At 55.0% G+C, this 19874-nt stretch overlaps 1 protein-coding gene across 2 annotated transcripts in view; it reads right to left on the bottom strand.

Moving 5' to 3' along the window:
* DYNC2I1 (dynein 2 intermediate chain 1) overlaps positions 1 to 19874 on the bottom strand; it is a 37381-nt gene that overhangs the window by 16346 nt on the left and 1161 nt on the right. Inside the window, exons 3-12 of one of the 2 annotated variants that reach the window (XM_056134825.1) lie at positions 18925 to 19276; positions 17887 to 17975; positions 13776 to 14084; positions 11111 to 11160; positions 9571 to 9631; positions 8294 to 8359; positions 7645 to 7722; positions 6332 to 6551; positions 2732 to 2834; positions 345 to 474 (exon numbers count right to left, since the gene is read on the bottom strand). In XM_056134825.1, the coding sequence (XP_055990800.1) occupies positions 345 to 474; positions 2732 to 2834; positions 6332 to 6551; positions 7645 to 7722; positions 8294 to 8359; positions 9571 to 9631; positions 11111 to 11160; positions 13776 to 14084; positions 17887 to 17975; positions 18925 to 19276 (1458 nt within the window). The remainder of the gene's footprint in view (positions 1 to 344; positions 475 to 2731; positions 2835 to 6331; positions 6552 to 7644; positions 7723 to 8293; positions 8360 to 9570; positions 9632 to 11110; positions 11161 to 13775; positions 14085 to 17886; positions 17976 to 18924; positions 19277 to 19874) is intronic. The other variant, XM_056134826.1, reaches the window with a different exon arrangement.

Below are 19874 nucleotides of genomic sequence, written 5' to 3'. Positions count from 1 at the left end.
TCTCCATCAATGGAAGCACTCGGGACTAAGACGGTTTGAGTAGTGAGACTGAGCACCAGAGGTCAGTGAGGGCACTCAGCAGACGGTTGAGGGAGAGCTACGGAGCTTAGAGCAGGTCCTGACAAAGCGGACACTCCCGGTGGGGTCAGCAGTGGCGGGCAAGAGATGAGGCGGGGACAGTTTCTCAGATCTGTCCTGGGCCATGTGGCCACCTTATTTCAGATCTGGCATGGGGGCTGCAGGGCTCCTGGCAGGCCCTGAGGTCACGGCCAGGTATGGTGCCCTCCTGGGGCCCTGTGTGAGGGTCTGGGCCCTTCCGCAGGTGCCACGCACACCAGTCTCACCTGCTTGGTGTTCTTCTTCCCGAAGTTTCTGATGTACATGTCGTACTCATTGACCGGCGGCAGATCCATGAGTGAGAACGTGAATGAAAAGTCTAAGTCGATCAGTCGAAGTAGCTTTGTGCTGCGTGTTCTTGAACAGAGGCGAGACAGTTAGCCGGAGCCGGGCGAGGTGGGCAGCTGAGGCTGTGGGCCTGCCTGCTCGGGCTGTCCCCCCTCCCATGTGCAGGGGGCAAGGCACAGACCCACGAGTCCCGCACACGTGCCCACAGCCCCCTCCATCCCCTGGGGCAGGCCATCTGGCTTTGTGGCCCGGACTCTTACACACGGAGCACCACAGCTCTGACCCTCCTGTCCTGGCCGGCAAAACATGGTTTCATCTGTTTGGGGGCCACACCCAGCAACTCTCAGGGGTCACTCACAGGACCACATGGGATGGCAAGGACCAGAGCAAGGTTGGCCACATGCAAGGCAAGCGACTTGCAAGCTGTACCATCCCTCCAGCCCCCAATTCCTCTCAATGGCTGAGTTTAACTCAACTTTTCCTTCTTCAAAACTGTCCTCACCGCTCCTGACCCCTTGCATTTCCAGACACACTTCAGGACCGGGGCTGGCTCATACCAGATGCATCCTGCACTCCAAGACCACCTACCCTCTCTCACTGGCTACAGCTGTGGGAGCCTCACCTGAGCATCTGCTCCCGTCCGAGGGCCCTCACTTACATTGGGGTCTGGGGCCTGGCCGCTGCCTCAGCTGCGTCCAGACGCTGCAAGGCCTCCACCCCGGTTCCCTACCACCCCAGGGCACCTCTGGGCCCCCCAGGAGCCACAGAAATTCAGTCCGGATCTCCAAATTGCCACACACACGAGGCCACACCTCTACAGTGCGAGCTGCACCCCAACCTCAAGGGGGCCTTTCTTTCTCCTGTCTCTTTTTCTTTCTCACTGTACTTGTACCACTGCTGTCTTCCATCGTGCTGAACAGAAATATCATGATTATACAGGTTCTCTGTGCTGTTAAGATTAACCAATCTTACATTCCTACGAGACAGTGTTCCTTTGGGCAGAGCAGATACAGCACCAGGTGGGGGTGAGTCCTGGGTGATCCTGGGTGACTGGGATGGACTCAGCCACCGCACGCAGGGCACGCACTCAGTCTGTTAGTTCTCTCTCTGGCTTCGGGAGCCGTCTGGGGTGTCACTGTATTTCATTTGCTAACACCCTACTAAGGATATGAGTGTACGGATTTGTGAGACATAATGGTCTGAAATTCTTTTAAATTTTATTAAATTTCAATATCAAAGTTTCATTAACCCTGGTGGTGGGAAGGTGTAATTGTGGTGGGACTGATGTTGAAATATTGGTAATAAACTGTTGTGAACAACTTTATAAAAATAAAATATAAAAAAAAGTTTCATTAACCTCTGATTCGATCTCTGGAATTTATAAATGCAAGAGTTTATATTCCTCAAATGTTTGGAGGCTTTTGTAAGACAGATCATCTATGTTTATGTAATTTAATCTGTGGGAAAGTTATTTGTGTATTAAACATGATTTAATGTGGAACAATTTGATAAACTGCTTCATAAGAGATATTCCTGTTGATTTATTAGCACAAAGTTTCTCGAGATGTCATCTTAGTATCTTTTTAATGCTTGTCAGATCGACAGTGATATCCGCATTTTAATCCCGCTATGTGGGTCTTGCTGCTTCTCCACCTCGCACCTGGTCAGACTCATTAGGACCGGCAAGTCGTGGCCACTTACACAGGATGAATCTTCACTCCCCTGAATTTACAGCTTTAGATTTTAATGACTGATGCTCTTATCGCTAATTCTTTTATTCTGGAAGGAGGAGGGTCCCCTCCAGGCCGTCTGATTGAGCCTCCCTTGGAAACCCTATACGAGCACTCTTACTGACCCTCCCTGTAACACCTGCTCACACTGATCCCCCCAACACCTGCCCTGCTCACACTGACCTTCCCTGTACCCCTGTACACCTGCTCTGCTCACTGAACCCCCAGCCCCGTGCATACCTGCTGCGGTCACACTTGCTCGCACACTATACTTGAGTTGCACCTAGGGACACCTGGTTTGAAATTATATCATTTGAGTTCCACAAACACCTGAATTCACAGCTTTCAAGCACGGAATTGGTGGCTCCTGTGGTGGTCCTGCCCCTCCCTGCTCAGTGTCAGGGTTGTGGGACTCCGCAGGCTGCTCCTTCCTCCTCCTCCTGGGCGGACATGTGGGAGTCTCCCTTGGTCTACAGCACACGCGTCCCCCGACTCACTGCCCCACACACAGTAACACGGTGGTGAAAACAAGTGGCTTCTCTTATTAAACCAGGTAAAGCCTGCAACGCCTGTTGGGAAGTTTCCCAGGCACTTACTTTTGCTTCAGGGCCTGAGAGCGACTCTTCTGCCGGTGTGAGGCTGTTGCAAAATCCATGAAGATCCCACAGCCCGAGGCCCTGGAGGGAGAGGTGCTGGCTTCTGCACCAGGAGAGCAGCCAGGCGACACGGAGGAACTCACTTCGGCAAACCAAGAGCAAGAGTCAGACCATGCCGCATGCAGAGCCCGCTGGGCAGTCTCACGCCAGCCCGGAGACTGGCGCAGCTCTCATCAGCCCGAGGACTGCCCTCGCCAGGGCACTGCCAGGCAGCCCCGGGTGAGCACCAACTCTGCCCGGCAGTCTGAGACAACTGTGACTGCACAAAAAAGACCCCCCTGCTCTGCCCTCTGCCCAGGGCATTCCCAGACTGAAGAGCTGAACAGAGACAGAGGGAAAGACGGGCCTGCGGGGGTGTCCAGAGATGAGGCCGGGACCCTCCTGTGGACAGGGCCCCCCCAAGCGCTGGTGCTTGCACCTGGTCATTTGCATCTATTTCTTCAGTTCCAGCTCCCTCGGTCTCTCCACCTGGAGAGGCATTTTGCATCTGAGACGAGAAATTAGAGCTCTCTGTCCTGTCTGATTAGCACACTCTTCCTCTTCACCTGCTTTCCAAGTGCCACCGACTCACACCATCCGCCAGCAAGGCACCAGCCCGCCGCTTTGTGGCCGAGTGGTCTCCCTGCAGGCCCCGGCTCTCCCACCTCAGAACACCCTCCACGCAAGTCGCTGAGGACCAAAGCAGAAAGCCACCACAGACAGAGGCCTGAATAAGGACCCTCTCGGAGGCACATCTATGCCAGCGCAGGCATCAGACCCTGCCTGAGGTGTCACTCGAGCACTGGAGGTTCAGTGTTAGAAGAACCCTTAGGGAAGGGCACGTGCTCGGCACAGGGACTGCAGAGACCACCTCCCAGCAACACACAGTTCTGTAAAGGAGGCAGGTCCTGCCAAACATGGAAGAAGTAGTCCCCACTGGGAGCACAGCGGCCCACAAGGACTCTCCACCAGCTATAGCAAGATGAGGCACAGCACTATCCATTTCATGCCAACAAGGTGATTACTCTGTAGCAGCTGAAAGGTGACCCACAGTTCGTCCACCAGCCAACTAGGTGAGCTATAGGACCATCCACCATTTAAAATACGGTGATCAACAGTCAAGATAGCCACTAAGCAGGTGATGTCAGCTACTAAGCAGCCTAGAAGGACTCTGTACCCCAGGTTAGCGAGAGCATCTGAGGCAGGAGGGGGCAAGATCCCCACGCTGTGTGCGTCTAACACACTTTAGCACTTCACACGTATTAACTAACCCTTATGACACCTTCAAAGATGCCTTAAGCTTATGCTACAGAGAAGGAAACTGAGGCACTAAAGCAAAGCAACAGCCCAGGCCACACCAGCAGCAACTAACAGATTTTGCATACCACGCACCACTGTGGCTGAGGGCTTAGGCTGCTTGGCCAGGGCTAGCGCTGATGCTTACCTGCACAGAAGCTACCTGAGTGAAAAATAAACCCAAACAATACAGTCTCACCCGAGGGGTTGTCAATTCTGACCTTATAAGCTGGGCAGTTAAGCACCAAACTGGACAGGGCAACAAAAGGCTGCTCAAAGCTCAGCTGAGAAAGCCGAGAACTTTCTGAATGGAAGCCTGCACTGCTGCCAACTCCCGCGAGGCTCGACTGCCCCACAGCACAGCGCCGCTCCGCCCCCGAGCACCAGGACACGGGAGCGCAGAGCCTGCTGCAGGCCACCCCTGGCCAGAGGTGTCCTCACTGTCTTCTCTGCGGCTCCCGCCTCTCTGCGGCAGAACACAGCAGGGCAGAGAGACTGCTCCACCCGAGTCGCATTTAACGACTACAATACAGCCGTCAAAAAGCACAACCACGGTCCTGATCGTCCATTCTGCCAGGTGACCTAAGGGAGCATTAAGCGATTTTTCATTATTTTCCCATGTAAACCCGAGTTCGATTCCTCCGCCCCTCTCGGAGAGCCCGGCAAGCTACCGAGAGTATTCGATATGCCAGACACAGTAACAACAAAGTCTCCAATGGAGACGTTACTGGGCCCGCTCGAGCAAATTGACGAATTTTTCCCATGTAAATTATTTTTATTTTTTTTACTTTGGGGCCACAGCTGGTTGTGCTCAGGACGTACTCCTGGCTCTGTGCTCAGGGATCACTCCTGGCAGGGCTCAGGCCCACACGTGGTACTGGAAAGCATGCGGGCCAAGCACTTACCTTACTGTCTACTGAGCCCTGCATCTTAACTTTAAAAAAAAAAGAGAGAAATGTATAGCGCATTTTGCTTCTGAATTGTTGCAGAAGCCACACCTAGTGGTGCTGGTTGGGGTTGGGCAGGCGATGCCAGGTCAGAAGCATCTTAAACACACAAGGCTGGGCCCACCCCCAAACTAACTAGCTGGTTTTTTGTGCTATTCTTAATGCTAATATTTTATCAGGATGTCACAGTTTCCCTTAAGTGATCTTAAAATACTCCTAGCCATTTTTTCTTTACTTCTTCTGTTCTTGGGAGATGCTCAGGAGTTACTCCTGGCTCTGCACTCAGGAATCGCTCCTGGTGGGCTTGAGGGGACCTTATGGGATGCTGGGGACCAAACCTCGGTTAGCCAAGTCCAAGACAAGCCCCCTACCCGCTGTACTATCGCTCCAGCCCCTTGATGCCTATTTTTCAATAATCATATCCAGATGCCAGCAGTTTTTGCACAAAACACAAACCTAATCTCCTGAGTAAAACCCCTGATGGGCCCTTTCCTAAGCCTGCCCAGTGCCAGCCTGGGTTCTGCTGCCATCACACAAGGACACCCAGCACAGGGCACACCTTTGGGGATACTTAAGGACAGTGGGACCAGCAAAGCAGACCAGCAACCACCCCGCAGAACAACGGACTCGAGCACAGGCCCGACCACCTGGAGGTCCCTGGGAACACAGGCGTTAGCCCTTGATTGTGCACACACAATCTCACAGACACACACCCTCGAGCTGTCACACTCACTCTACAACACTGTCATATACCCCTTACATACACAGCCTCGTGTACAACTCCCACCGAACACGTCACACATACCCTTTGCACACCCTTACACACCCTCATCCCCAACATACAACTCTCACACAACTGTCTCATTCAGACACCCTCACTCACCCTCTCACACACCCTCACGCACCCTCACATTCTCTCAGACCTATCACAAACCCTCATGCACCCTCTCACACAGCCTGAGACACACTCTCTCACACCCTCACACACACTCTTACACACCCCCTCAGATACTCTCACACATCCTTTCACACACCCCTAAGACATACTCACACACCCTCACGTACCCTCTCACACAGCCTCTCAGACACACTCTCACACCCTCTCACCCCCACACAGCCTCTCACACTCTCACATATCCTCATGCACCCTCTCAGGCACCCTCTCACACGTCTTCTCACCCTCTCACACCGTCACGCACCCTCTCACGCATGCTGTCAGCACGTGAGTGCCCCCACTGCCTGCCCAGCACCATCACTGCGACCGCTGCCCGTGGTCAGGCCAGGTTCGAAGCACGTGGACGGCTGCCCATACACACACCTGCTCCCGACTCCCGCTCACAATCCGCGTGAGCATGCTTCCTGAGCAGCTTCAAGGACAGCTCGCCGATGCGCTCGTTCTCCGCATTGATGGCTTTCTGTATCTCCTGTATCTCTTTCCGCTTGGCGGGAGGAAGTTCCTCACATTTTTCTTTTGGCTCTGCTTCATTGGTGCTCTCGTCATCATCTCCGTCACCAACTTCAAAGTCATCTTCATAGTCCTACACACAAGAACATGGGACCTCTCAAACAAGCTGACTTGCAAGAACACAGAAATTGTGATGGAAAGCTGGCCTCAGAAAGACAGGGATTTTTATACTCCATAGATTTCAATGACACTGATTACTGATCTGTAAACGCAGATGTGTTTGCTGCTCTAAAAATTCTACTACGTACCAGGGCTAGAGCCATAATACAGCAGATAGGATGCCTGCCTTGCACGCGGCCAACAGAGATTTGATCCCTGGTATCCCATATGGTCCCGAGTGCATAGCCATGATACATTCCTTAGCATCACCGAGTGACCCCCCAGAACGAAATAAAAATTGAACTAGACAGAACTATATACGTATAGTTATTAATAATATGCAGACAGATGCTGAGTCTGCAAGCGCATCAAATTTATATACAGCATTCCCATCACACACATGCATGTACACGCCTCGTTCTTCATGCAGCCTCATGTGTACACACATTCGTGTACAAGTGTGTACACATCCATGTATACATAAATGTATATATTTATACACATACGTATACATATATATACCATGCACACATATGTTTCCATGTACATTTTAACACGCTTTAAAATGGTTCAACTGTAAAACATCTAGCCACAATGCAACAGTAGCACTGGCAAAAAGGAAACTTATAGACAAGAACACAAAATCAAAGAGATTCTGATACTGGAAGTAAGACGTGAGGGGCCTGTGGCATGGTTCAAGAGCCTGAATACACTCCCTGCATGGACAGATCCCACTTGGCCTGAGCACCACGGGCAGGCCCGCGTGGTCTCAGACCACTACGGAAATAATAGCAAAAACTATTTATGTTTTAAAGCGCCATACTTGGGGCTGGAGAGAGTATGGCGGGTCAGGTGCCTGCCCTGCACGCGGCAAGGCCGGGGTGATCCCAGCCCCACATGAGCCCCCAAGAGGGGTCCCTGAGCCAAAGCCAGGAGCCAGCCCTGAGCACCACTGGGGGCAGCCCCAAAACAAACACACACAAACAAACGCAATCATGCTTCAAAAACATGACTTTCAACTGATTTTAAGGACAGACACAGAAAGAACGTTTGGCTTTCGTACACACTTCAAAATCATCCTCAAAGCTGGGTGTATATTCATCAGCTCCAGCATTTTCCACATCGGTGTCTTCCTTCTCGATTTCCTAGAGGTGAAAAACAACAAATGTAACACAGAACTCAACAACATATTTGACTCTTGCAGATGGTCAGGAAGGGAAGTATTTGATTCATCTGACTTTTTAAAGTACTTATTTAAAAACGAGCATCACCTAGCTTCAAGTTCACTCGGAGTGCCGGCCCCCACAGGAGCACGACCAGGAGGGGACGCAGCTCCTGCCAGGCCTGAGCCTCGGGAGGCCACCGCTGCTCTGTGGAGCCCTGCCCGCTGGGAAGGGAGCATCAGCGGGCGGCACCCTGCAGGCCGGGCCCTGCACCGCCTTCCCCGCTCCTCACTGCACCTCAGGCCGGAGGCCAGTGGTCACCCCAAGGCCAGTCTGGCTGCTTCCCAGAGGAGCAAGTCCCCAGGAGAGCCCACTCAAACACACAAGGGGAGTCCGCTGGGCTGGGCCAAAGGGTGGCCAGGTCCAGGCTGGAGTGGTGCCAGCCAGGGCCTGACCCTCAGAGCCCAGACCTCCCAGGCCACGCCTAGACCCTGGGAGTGTGTGGGCAGAGGGCCATACCGCCCTGGCTACATGGGGAAAGGGCCACACTCACCAGGTACTCCTCACTGCCTTGCCTGGGAGCCGCCTTCCACACCACGGAGGTCTCTTCTCGGCTGTGCTAAAGGGCGAGACGGCGGGTCAGCCCCCCGAGGGCCAGGTGCCGAAGACCCCAGCCTCCCTGCAGGCCCCCCTCGCAGGCTCGCACATGAGGCTCCCAGAGACCTTCCCTGACTGTACACGTTCCTCAGAAATGGGCTGACAGGACATGCTTCGGCAAGGACACCGTGTGACCCCCCAGCATTGGGCACCCCGGGGCCTGGGGGACACCTGGAGACCGGGGATTCTTCAAAGGAAATGTGTCGTGTAGCCTGGACACTACTTCTGTCCACCCCACTGAGAGAATGAAGCATCCGGACAGGATCTCTTCTGAGCCTAATCAACTTCATGCCTTGCTGTGGCTTTTCCTGAGGGGTCGCACCCAATGGTGCTCAGTGGTGGCTCCCTCAGTGGAGTCCTCGAGGGACTGCCAGTGTGGGGCCACTGCACACTGAACCATGCCTGGGACAGAGCCGTGTATGGCACACGAGCAGTGCCCAGGGAGCAGGTGACTGAGGACGCAGCCGGGTGGGCTGCAGCCTGAGCTCTGTGCTACGCACCCGCCCTCCTCTGCCGGCACTGAGATTTGTCTGAAGGAACATTCAAGTGTGCCACCGCTGGGCATGGTATCCAGTCCCCTCACCTGCCAGTTTTTCAAACCGATCACTCCCCACTAGCCTTAGACGCTGTGTGCTTCGATCACTTCATCCTGGCGCTGGCAGCTGCTATTTGTCCCACTTTCAGTGGGTCTCAGTGTGTCCCAGGCCCAGCACTGGCACAGCGGGTAGGGCACTGGCCTGGAATGCAGCCAACCTGGGCTCGATCCTGGCATTCCATATGGTCCCCTGAGCACTGCCAGGAGGGATCTCTCAGAAGAGTCAGAAAAATCCCTGGGCACGGTCAAGTGTGACCAAAAACAAACAAATTTTAAAATACAGCATGCCTTATGAGCCCCCAGGATTGCCTCAGGAGAATGTCCAGAGTCACAGTAAGCAACTTCAGGGCAGGGCTGAAACAATGATACATGTAAGACGTTTGCCTTGCACGCGACAATCTAGGTTCGATCCCCGGCATTCCATATGGTCCCCTGAGCCTACCAGGTTTAATTCCTGAGTGCAGAGCCAGGAGGAAGCTCTGAGCACCACTTAGTGTGGACAGAAAGAAAGAAAGAAAGAAAGAAAGAAAGAAAGAAAGAAAGAAAGAAAGAGGAGAGAACTGAGAAGGAAGTCTTACCTTTCTCTTTTTGTCTTTGTCTTTATCTTTCCCACTGCTCTTTCCTAGATTCTCCACATGCCTGGAATTAAATTGGATCAGACTGGAAATTCATCTTCTACAGGACGACTCAAGGAAGACTCAACAAATGAGGCATTCTACATGCACCGTGGCTCTCACTAACATTTGGAGTTAATTAAGAACTGCCCCAGGTGGGCTGGAGAGAGAGAGAACAGTGGGCCGACCTAGGTTCAGTCCCCAGAATCCCATATGGTCCCCTGAGCACCACCAGGAGTGCCTCCTGAGTGCAGAGTCAGGAGTAAATCCTAAAACAAAACAAGAAAACTGCCTCAGGTGTCCAATCTTCTGCAGTGTTTATGATAACTCAGACAGGTGGAGTCATCCCAGCTCTGCCACTGCAATCATCCAAGACAGAAAATGTCTCCACTGGAGAAGTGTTTAAGACTTGTGTCTCTATTATGTTCTTGTAATGATACAGATCTACGTGCAATTGCACATCTAGACGTCTGCATCGTTAGCGTCAAATATTAACTTACATTTAATACCTCTATTTTCTAGAGAAAGGTTTACTTGAAATATGCTCGCTTGCAAATCATATTTCAATGTTAGCTGGGACTAAAATAAAGCTTCAAAATTCTGAAGTGATACTCAGTTTTCAGAATTTACATTCAGACAGAGCTGCGAACACAGCCCACCAGCGCACCCCACAGGTCCCGGGGAAGTGACAGCGTTGCTCAGGGCAGGCAATGATCCAGTGCCTGAGGTGGAGGGTCACCAGACACACCAGGAACAATGAGGCAGCTTATGCACTAGCCTAATCCGTGACCTTCACAAGACAAGTGTCCTAATCACCCAGGCAGGGAAGGTGGAGGGCCTCATCTCACACAAGACAGGCCTGGTTCTGACACACCCCACAACCACCTGTGCCCAACACACACGTGCACACATGCACGGGACACAGACACACATGCATATACACACAGGGCCCTCACTCTCGGTGCCCGACACACATGCATGCATGGGCTCACACACATGCTCAAACACACATGCACATGCATGCAAACACACATGCATATACACACTGAGCCCTCACTCTCAGTACCTGACACCCACGCATGTATGCACACACACGCTTACACACACATGCACGTGCACACACTCATGCATATGCACAGGGCCCTCACTCTCAGTGCCCAACACACAGACACATGTGCACGTGCACGTGCGCGCGCACACACACACACACACACATACACACACGGACCTTGCTCCTGGTGACAGAGCCCTGCCTGCTGACTGACCCATGGACTGTGGGTGTGCTGGGCAGGTGATGTCCACCCTCCATGCTCCATGCCTCTGACTCCCAACAAGCCCCATCCTGCTACGTGCCGCCAACCCCGGGACCCTCCAAGGTTTCCAAGCCCGTCAGGACCCAAGCATCAGGTGTGTGGGGTTCATCCGGCCTCCATGGCCTCTCAGAACCCGCAGGAGCACCCGAGCACGCTGAGCTCAGGGCAGACCCCACCCATGGGGCACTTACCGGCTGCTGCTGCGGTCCTGCCGTGCCCCCCGGCTCCTGTGATCCCCGTTCTGTCGAGAGAGCAGCAAGGCAGTGTGAGCAGAGGGGAGCCCCCAGCAGAGCCCACGGCCAGGCTCCCACCCACAGCAGAGCAACCCCGAGTCCTCTCAGTGGCAAATCCAGCACCTCGTGTGTCATGGGACAGTTGTAGGCTCGGGGACACCCTCGGCACTGAGAGACCCACATGCCACTTCCCCAGACAGCGTCCTGGCTGGGCTCAGAACGAGAACTCCCAGTTAGGGTCGACTGTGATACGAGAACTATGGAAGAGACAGAAGCTTCTGCAGGTGAGTGAGGGGCTTGCTCCGCTGCACAGGGCACCCCCCGGGTGCAGCCGTCTGGGACCAGGTGCGCTGCTCCTGAGAGTCCCCTCAGTCCTTCAAAGGAGCCAACTGTGAGAAATAAGGTGAAAACTGGGCACCAGGAGAGTTCAGGCTACATACAAGGCTCTGCACGACCTGCTGAGCACTGCTAGTGAGGCGCGGAGCCCCTCACAGTCCTGGTGAGGCCTGGAGCCCCTCACAGCCCCAGGTCAGGGCCCGGAGACCCTCACAACTCTGGGTGTAGTCCAAAGCCAAAAACAAACTACATGAAAGGGGCTGGAGAGCTAGTACAGTGCTCCGAGTACTTGGCTTGCACACGGCCGACAGGGGATCAATTCCCTGAGTTCCACCAGGAGTGATCCCTGAGCACAGAAACAGGAGTAAGCCCTGAGTGATGCCAAGTGTGGTCCCAAAACAAAACAAAAACACAGGATTTGACCATTGTGTAATTGAAAACCAAGCACAAAAGTTTGTAAGTCTACAACTGTACCTCATGGTGTCTCACTAATAAAAATTAAAAAAATAAAAAATAGAAACACAGGACTAGGAAGTGTAGTTTCCAGGCCAGTGCCCCACCCAGACCCCCCATGCAACGCCCACCAAAGGGCAGCTCTGGACAGCCAAGGACACGCACAGGACGCACTGCCCCCAGAGAGCAGCAGAGACCGCAGGCCTCAGCACGTCCACCCCCAGATGCGTTCTCCCAGGCAGCTCTCTGAGCACTTGGTGTGAATTCAGAGGGGCCAGGGCCAACCCTGAATGGACGGCCTGCCAGTGGACACAGAGCCTGGCAAAGAGGCTGTCCCTGAGGAACGCCACCAAGTGTCCCAGACGCCAACCAGCCTTGACCCCAGAGAGGGACCCAGGGCCGGGAAACTGCAAGAAGGCCGAGCGAAGGCGGACGCAAGAGCCCAGCGTCAAAGCCTGGGGCCCCGAGCACTCTAGGAGCCTCCCTGTGGCCCCCAACACCACTTGAGATCCCCCAATAAACCTTGGGCAGGAGCTGGAGAGAGAGGACAGGCGGCGCCAAGGCACTTGCTCTGTACCCACAGGCCCTGGCTCGAATGCCCAGCACACTACAGGGTCACTCCTGAGGACAGAGCCTGGTAACAGCCTCTGACCAAAGGGGTGGACCCAAGACAAACAAAGTGTGGGACCAGATTTCTGATAAACAGATGGAGAATTTCCCAGGCGAATCTTTAAGAAAGAAGAAGGAAGGAAAGGAAGGAAGGAAGGGAGGGACGGAGGGGGCGAGAGCAAAGGAAACACAGCAACCATCAAAAGGCTCAACACCAAGGCCCCATGGTGGCAACCAACGACAGCCAGGAACGACAGCCAGGAACAGACGCTCGTGGCACCCCATCCGTGGCCAGCATACTCCAGCACACAGCTGGCGGCGAGGGGCGCAGAAGAGCATCTCAGAACCATGCAGGCCACGTGGGGGGGGGGGGGGGGAGGAACCCTGCAGAACCTCCCCCCAGCACTGAGGCCAGAAAGCTCTTCCTCCCAGAGAACAAGGCTGGGTGCAGGACAGTGGGAACACAGGCACCAAGTGGCCGGGGCAGACGGCCACCACCCACAGATGCACCGGAAGGATGTGCAGGAGACCCTGAAGGCTCCTAGGAACGATAATAAACACTGCGCACCCGGAGGCCGTAGGATCAATAATATACAAAACCAGGGCCTGGTGAGGCCCTGAGCCCTTCCCTGGCCAAGCAGTCTGGGCGCCAGGTGTGGCCTGGCCCCGAGCACCCTGGGCCCTGCCCGAGACCAAGTCAACACAGAGAACTCACAGCGAGAGGGGCCAGAAGGCGCGGCCTGTGCGGACCCAGGACGGGAGGCCACCAGCACCTGGCCCAGAAGTGCAGCAAGCTGCCCGTGGCCCTGGACGCGGCCTGGACCCTCCCACAGCTGCCTCACGCCCTGGTTTCTGCAAACACCGGGGCATGGACAACAGGCTTGCTCCATAGGTGAGGCCAGACTGCCGGGAGAGGGCGTGCACGCGCCAGGAGTCTCCTGGGCGAGTCACTGTCCGAGGGAGGTGGCAGGGAGCTCGCCCAGGGCCTCCCCACAGCCGGCCAAGGCAGCCCACGAGGTGCTGGGCTCGAGCATGAGTCCCGAGTGGTCAGGACACAGCCGGCTTGCCGGACGCGGGCGAGGACCCCACACGCCTCACACAGACCCCGGAGAGCAGTGCGAGGACAGCGCCAGCAGCCGGGCCAGCCCGAGCCGTGCGGACACTCGGGCCCACTGCCAGGCAGAGCCAGCTGGCGGCCCCCACGGCGGGCAGGCCCGGCACACACCTTGGCCTCCCTCCTCCTGTGCTCGTCCTTGGGCGGCCGCTCCTTCCTCTCGCTGCCGCTGCCGCGGTGCCTCTCCCCGTCCCCGTGGGAGCCGTCCTTGTGCCGCCGCTCCCGGGGCCGCTCCTCGCCCTCCCTGTCCGAGAAGGGGCTGCTCTTGTCCTTGGGGTGCCGCTCCCTCTTCTCGGCGCTGCTCTTCTCCCGGTGCCGCCTCTCCCGGTCCGGGTCTCGGTGCCGGCGATGTCTCCGCTCCCCCTCCTCCTTGTAGAGCCAGTACTTGAGGGGGTTGTCTTTGCTGTCGCCGTACTGCAGCTGGGGACAGGGGCGCACACGTGAGCACACGGAGCACCCGGGCAGTGACACGAGGAGGCAGACGCTGGAAACCATCCCCCACCTGCTGCCACAACTCCTGGCCCTGCCGTGCCAGCCCCGGTGACACCCCCTCGCCTCCTGCACTCGGGATCACCTCTCGCACCTGCTCCCACTTCCTCCCACTTCCCGCAGCCGTTCTCACCTCCCATGCCCGCCCACCTCCCGTACCCATTCTCACCTCCTGCACCCACGCTCACCTCCCTCACCTGCTCTCACCCCCTTCCTCGCTCTCACCTCACCCCCCACGCCCACTCTCACCCACTCTCATCTCCCACACCCACTCGCACGCATCCTCTGTACCTGTTCTCACCTCCCACACTGGCCCTCACCTCACCTATCCACTCTCAACTCCGGTACCCAGGCTCACCTCCTGCATCCGCTCACCTCGCACACTCACTCTCACCTTCCACACCTGCCCTGACCTGGCTTCAGGAGGGAGGAGCCCATTCCTGCACCCACCCCTATGTCCTGGGTGACACTGACCCTTCCAGCCAGCTTCTCTTGCCCTGAGATGGAAAACAGTGTCCAAACACCCAGAAACAAAACTAGAAATACAGGGGAAAAACCTAAGAGATAGCCTAATACTCCCTAAATTTAAGCCATTCTGAAAACAATGATTCCACAAGTCAAATTCCAACCCGTGAGGAGCACCAGCATAGCGAGCCCACACTAGTGGCCCAGCAGGGCTTGCACAGGGTCAATCCTTAAAGTTCTCTTGGAATCCACATGCCCTGGTGGGAACAAGACACAGGGCCGGAGAGACAGACAGCAGGCTGGGCGCGTGCCTCGTGCAGGACTGACCGACCTGGGTTCAATGGCCAGAATCACACACAGCCCTGGTAGGAGTAATCCCTGAGCACAGAGCCAGGAATCAAACTCTGCGGCACTGCTGGGTGTGGCCCCCAAACAAACCAGAACACCCCATGCAGAGAGCAGCTACCAGACCCTGCCTTTGATTCAACGCTCAAGTGCCAATGGCTTCTGAGTCAAGCCAGCAGGGATTAAGCCCAGCAAGAGCCTAGAGAGCTGAGTGGGCCGGAGCACACGCTGGGCCTGTGAGGCCCGGGTCCGACCCCAAGCACCGCATGGGTCCCTGGGCACGATCAGCGGTGGCCCAAGTAACAAGGAGCCACGCTGCTGCCCAGTTGTCGCTTAGGACATGAGGAGTCACGCGCTGGCATGGCACCCTTGGGAGAGAAGAGGGAGCTGACAGCAGCCCAGCTAGCTCGTTGCTAGAAGCCACTCACGAGGGAAAACTGAATCAACTTTAAAACTTCACTTCGTGAATGTCTTTATAAAAATATTTCAACGCACCATCCCAAAAAACCCTCAAGGGGTTGGAGCTATAGCACAGCGGGTAGGGTGTTTTGCTTTCTACACAGTCGACCGGGGTTCGATTCCCAGCATCCCATGGTCTCCCAAGCACCGCCAGGAGTAATTCCTGAGTGCAGAGCCAGGAGTAACCCTTGTGCATCGCGGGGTGTGACCCAAAAAGTCAAAACATAAATAAATAAAACCACCCTCAAGTGTCCACAGGACTGTGACTTGCCCACAATGAACATGTGTGTCTGGCAACTCATCACAGCAGTAACCTGAGACAGTGCTCAGATGTGTTCAGTTTGTAGCTTATGAGCAGCAAATGTCCTGTAGAATGACATTGCCACAGGGAGCTTAGATTTATCGGTTACATCCATCACAGTGCTCCCGAGTCACTCCCATTCCTCTGTTTATCTGTAAACTCTTCCTTGTGCTCTCCTCCCCAGCCAGTTAGTCACCTTTTCTCCCTAATCAGATTCTGTTAGCTTGTAAGATCAGATCCTTCTAAGGACACTGGACTTGTATTGTAAGTTATGTCCTTTGCACAGTTTACCTTAAAGCAATGTCCTTTCTGTATGGACACAGGGAAACAGTTAGTATTATGCTTTGTAACGTGGGAGTTGATTGACCCCGAATAATATTCACTCCTGGGCATCTGCTTTATTGACTCAGCTGCCCTTAGTTCCTAGCACCCCAAAAGCAGGGTCACAACAAGGGACTGAATGGACCCAGGGCAAGCCATGAGCTACCCTGGCATTGAAATGAGCCAGGCCTTTGGCATCACGATACTCAACTATAAGTTGAGGGCATGATCATGGACAAATGCTGTCATGATCCAAAAGTAAGTAATGACGGGGCTGGAGCGATAGCACAGCGGGTAGGGCGTTTGCTTTGCACTCAGCCAACATGCCCGACACGGGTTCGACTCCCAGCATCCCATATGGTCCCCCGAGCACCGCCAGGAGCAATTCCTGAGTGCATGAGCCAGGAGTAACCCCTGAGCATCGCCGGGTGTGACCCAAAAAGCAAAAAAAAAAAAAAGTAAGTAATGACGAGACTAGGACCCTGCTGGGGCTAGGAAGACTAACCTGGCCTGAGGACTGATATATATATATATGTATATATATATATATATATATAGCGGAATATCTAGTGAGATGTCCTCAGGAAGAACCAAACTGTAAGTTTATCTCTTACTGTGCTCATACAGAATGACATTGCTTGAAATATTAGAAGTAAACTTACTACAACTGTTTAAGTAGATTACTAGCTGAGGAAAGAACACACCCTTGTTGGGCTCCCACCCTTGAGCAGATCTGCTAATAATCTGAAATAAATCTATCTCTTTAGATGAGATTTAATCCTTGAGTTAATCTCCTCGAGGAGTGGTCTTACCTCTCTTTGCTGATTTGTTAATGTTCAACCCATCTTTGTGTCACCACGCCACGTGATTGCCATATAAACTAACACTGTAAGCTCAAAGGGGGCTCGAGAGAGCAGAGACTGAGGCTCAGGCTGAGGCTCGGGCAGAGGCTCAAACCGAGGTGTGGGCTCGAGCTCGGGAGCCTGGGCTCCAGAGGGCAGAATCAGAGGAGAGTGAAGACTGGAATAAACTACAGTTGATACCGACCAGCCTGGCCCTCGTTCACTGCTTCGCCTGTCCATCACCATCGACCTCCCTGGGGTGGGGGAAACGGCTCAAGATTACCGAACGCAGAGAGCAGGAGAGACAGAGCGCTGCCGGACCTTCAGAAAACACACAATGTCACATCCACAAAGATAAAGGTCAGGGTCCAGGAACATAGCCTGGTGCCCAACAGGGGCCTGCATCTGTGAGTCAAGTCCACGTCCTCCCAGCACCGCATACACATACCTGACCACACTGATTCCTGGGAGGGCACACACACTTGCACATGACATGCACTGGCATGAACACACGTGTGCACACACACCTGGGACACACAAGTACACAGACACCGATGAGGATACTCACATGTACAAAGGGCCCTTGCTGGCAGGTAGGACATAAACCTTACATTATCAGAAACAGTTTGCATGGAGCTGGAGCGATAGCATAGCGGGTAGGGCATTTGCCCTGCACGCAGCTGACCCAGGTTCAATTCCCAGCATCCCATAGGGTCCCCTGAGCACCGCCAGGAGTAATTCCTGAGTATATGAGCCAGGAGTAACCCCTGTGCATCTCCGGGTATGACCCAAAAAGGAAGAAAAATAAAAGAAGAAACAGTTTGCAGCAGAATACGCTTTTCCTTTTATCTCTACGGTCCAAACATTCAAAGTGACCAAGTGCTGCGTGGGAATCCGAGAGAGACGGACCCGGCCACAGAAGCCCTGGACAGCTTTCCCAGCCTGTTCCAGATGCTGCAAAGAGACGTCAGTACACAGAAACCCTCTGGAGTCCTCATACCTTCCGTTCCCGGTATCTTCTCTCTCTCTCCTCATCCCCTCTTTCAGAGTCTCCATCTCTCCTGTCATCTTCGTTCCGTGCTTTACTTCCTGCAAAACAAAGCAACACCTTCATACCTGGACTCGAGGGACACCAGATCCTGACACCTGAGATAGTCTTCACAGTGCGCCCTGCGTGGATTGATGCCACCCCAGTACCTCCGATCTGAAGACAGTACTGAGAGATGGCCACGCCTCGTGGCAGAGCCCTGGTGGCAAGCGAGACAGAGACAGAGACAGAGACAGAGACGTACCTGACCGGAAGCAGCAAGCTGCCGCTCACCAGCCCAGGTTGTCGTGAGGAAGTAAGGAGGCAGAGGGCGCCCTGGGAAGGAGCCAGGCCCCACTCGAGGCCGACTGGGATTCGTGTAAGAAGCCGTCATTTGTCTAATGATAGTCGTGAATGGCTAGAGAAACAGGCCCTGTGCTGCACGCAGGACGCCCGGCTCCAGGCCCCGGCACCAGGCCAGGGAAGACACGTCCATGTGCGAGGCAGAAAGGACACTCACTTCCTCGGGGTTCCTGGGAACCGGGACACTGATGTCTGAACACTGCTTAGAACAAAACCAGTACTTTGAGGGGTTCTTGATGATGAAACATAATATTGCTCATCAGAGCACACACTCTATTTAGAGATTTACTAACAGCAAATGTAAACTTTTTTCATAGTAACGCTGACAGCAATGAGAAGGCTGCAACTCATCCACTGATCGAGCTTCACAGCACGAAGGACTGAAGCACCAGGGGCCTGGACGGTCCCAGAACCCCAAGGTGCTGAGTCCTGTAGGGTGGGCCTGTGTCCCAGCACAGGGGGCGTGAGCGGTACTGGGTTAGGAAGCGGCCCCTGAAGCACTGCCTGGGAGGCCCCCCAAAAGAGAAAAACACGAAACACAAATGCGACAGAGACACGGCAGTGCAGAGCGCACACATGATGGGGCCGTCACTGCAGGCCCAAGGCTGAGGTCTCGGAGCCACAGCCAGGCCCAGGGGTCGCACTCACCTGAGCGGCCCTTGCGCTCGGCACGCTCCAGCAGCTGCCGGCCCAGGCTGTGGTGCAGGCTCTGCCACACCTCCTCCTTCCGGCCGCGGCGGCCCAGATCTGCCTCCAGCTCCCGCCGCTCCTTCCGCTTCTCCCGGTCCCGCTCCCGGTCCCGCTCCCGTGCCTCCTTCTTTCTCTCGCGAGGCTTCTCCCGGTCACGCTCGCTGCCGCTCTCCCAGACCGCGTGGCCATCCCTCTGGGCCGGGTCCCGGGGCCTGTGCTCACGGTGCTCCAGGCCGTCGGGGTCAGCCTCCCTGCGCAGCTTCTTCTCTCGGTGCTTCTTCTCGTCCCTGCGACTCCCGGACTGAGCACCCTGCGGGGAGCAGAGCAGGTTTTACCGGCCCCAGCCCAGCAGGAGGGGCTGGACGAAGAGGCCAGAGCCAGCAGGGGGAGGCCAACCTCGGCCGTGTGACGGGATCACTCAGACGTGCAGCTGGCTAAAGCCAACCGGGAGACAGAGTGACCAGAGAGGAACGGTGCAGGGTGGAATCCGGCCCCTGGGCTGTCCGCCAGGCCCACGCCAAGAACATGGAGCTCACTGGCCAATGCCGTGTGCAGGAACACGTGCCCCCCACGCAGAGGGAGGCAGGCACAACGGCTAAGGGACACAAGGACACACACATACACAGAGATACACAGACGACCTTGCAGGACACACTCACAGACACAGACAGACAGACAGACACGGCGGGACACACACATACAGACTCACGGGGATACACACAGGCATACCGGGACACACACACATACACAGACACAGCGGGACACACACATACATAGACACATAGACACAGCGGACACACACAGACAGACTCACAGGGATACACACAGCACACCGGGACACAGACACAGACACAGTGGGACACACTCATACAGACACACAGACACACACATACAGACTCACAGGGATA

This window comes from Sorex fumeus, unplaced genomic scaffold, assembly GCF_029834395.1.
Source record: "Sorex fumeus unplaced genomic scaffold, SorFum_2.1 ptg000107l, whole genome shotgun sequence".
Taxonomy (NCBI): Eukaryota; Metazoa; Chordata; class Mammalia; order Eulipotyphla; family Soricidae; genus Sorex; species Sorex fumeus.
Note: the sequence above shows the minus strand (reverse complement) of the source record. Positions and strands in the feature narration are given on the sequence as shown.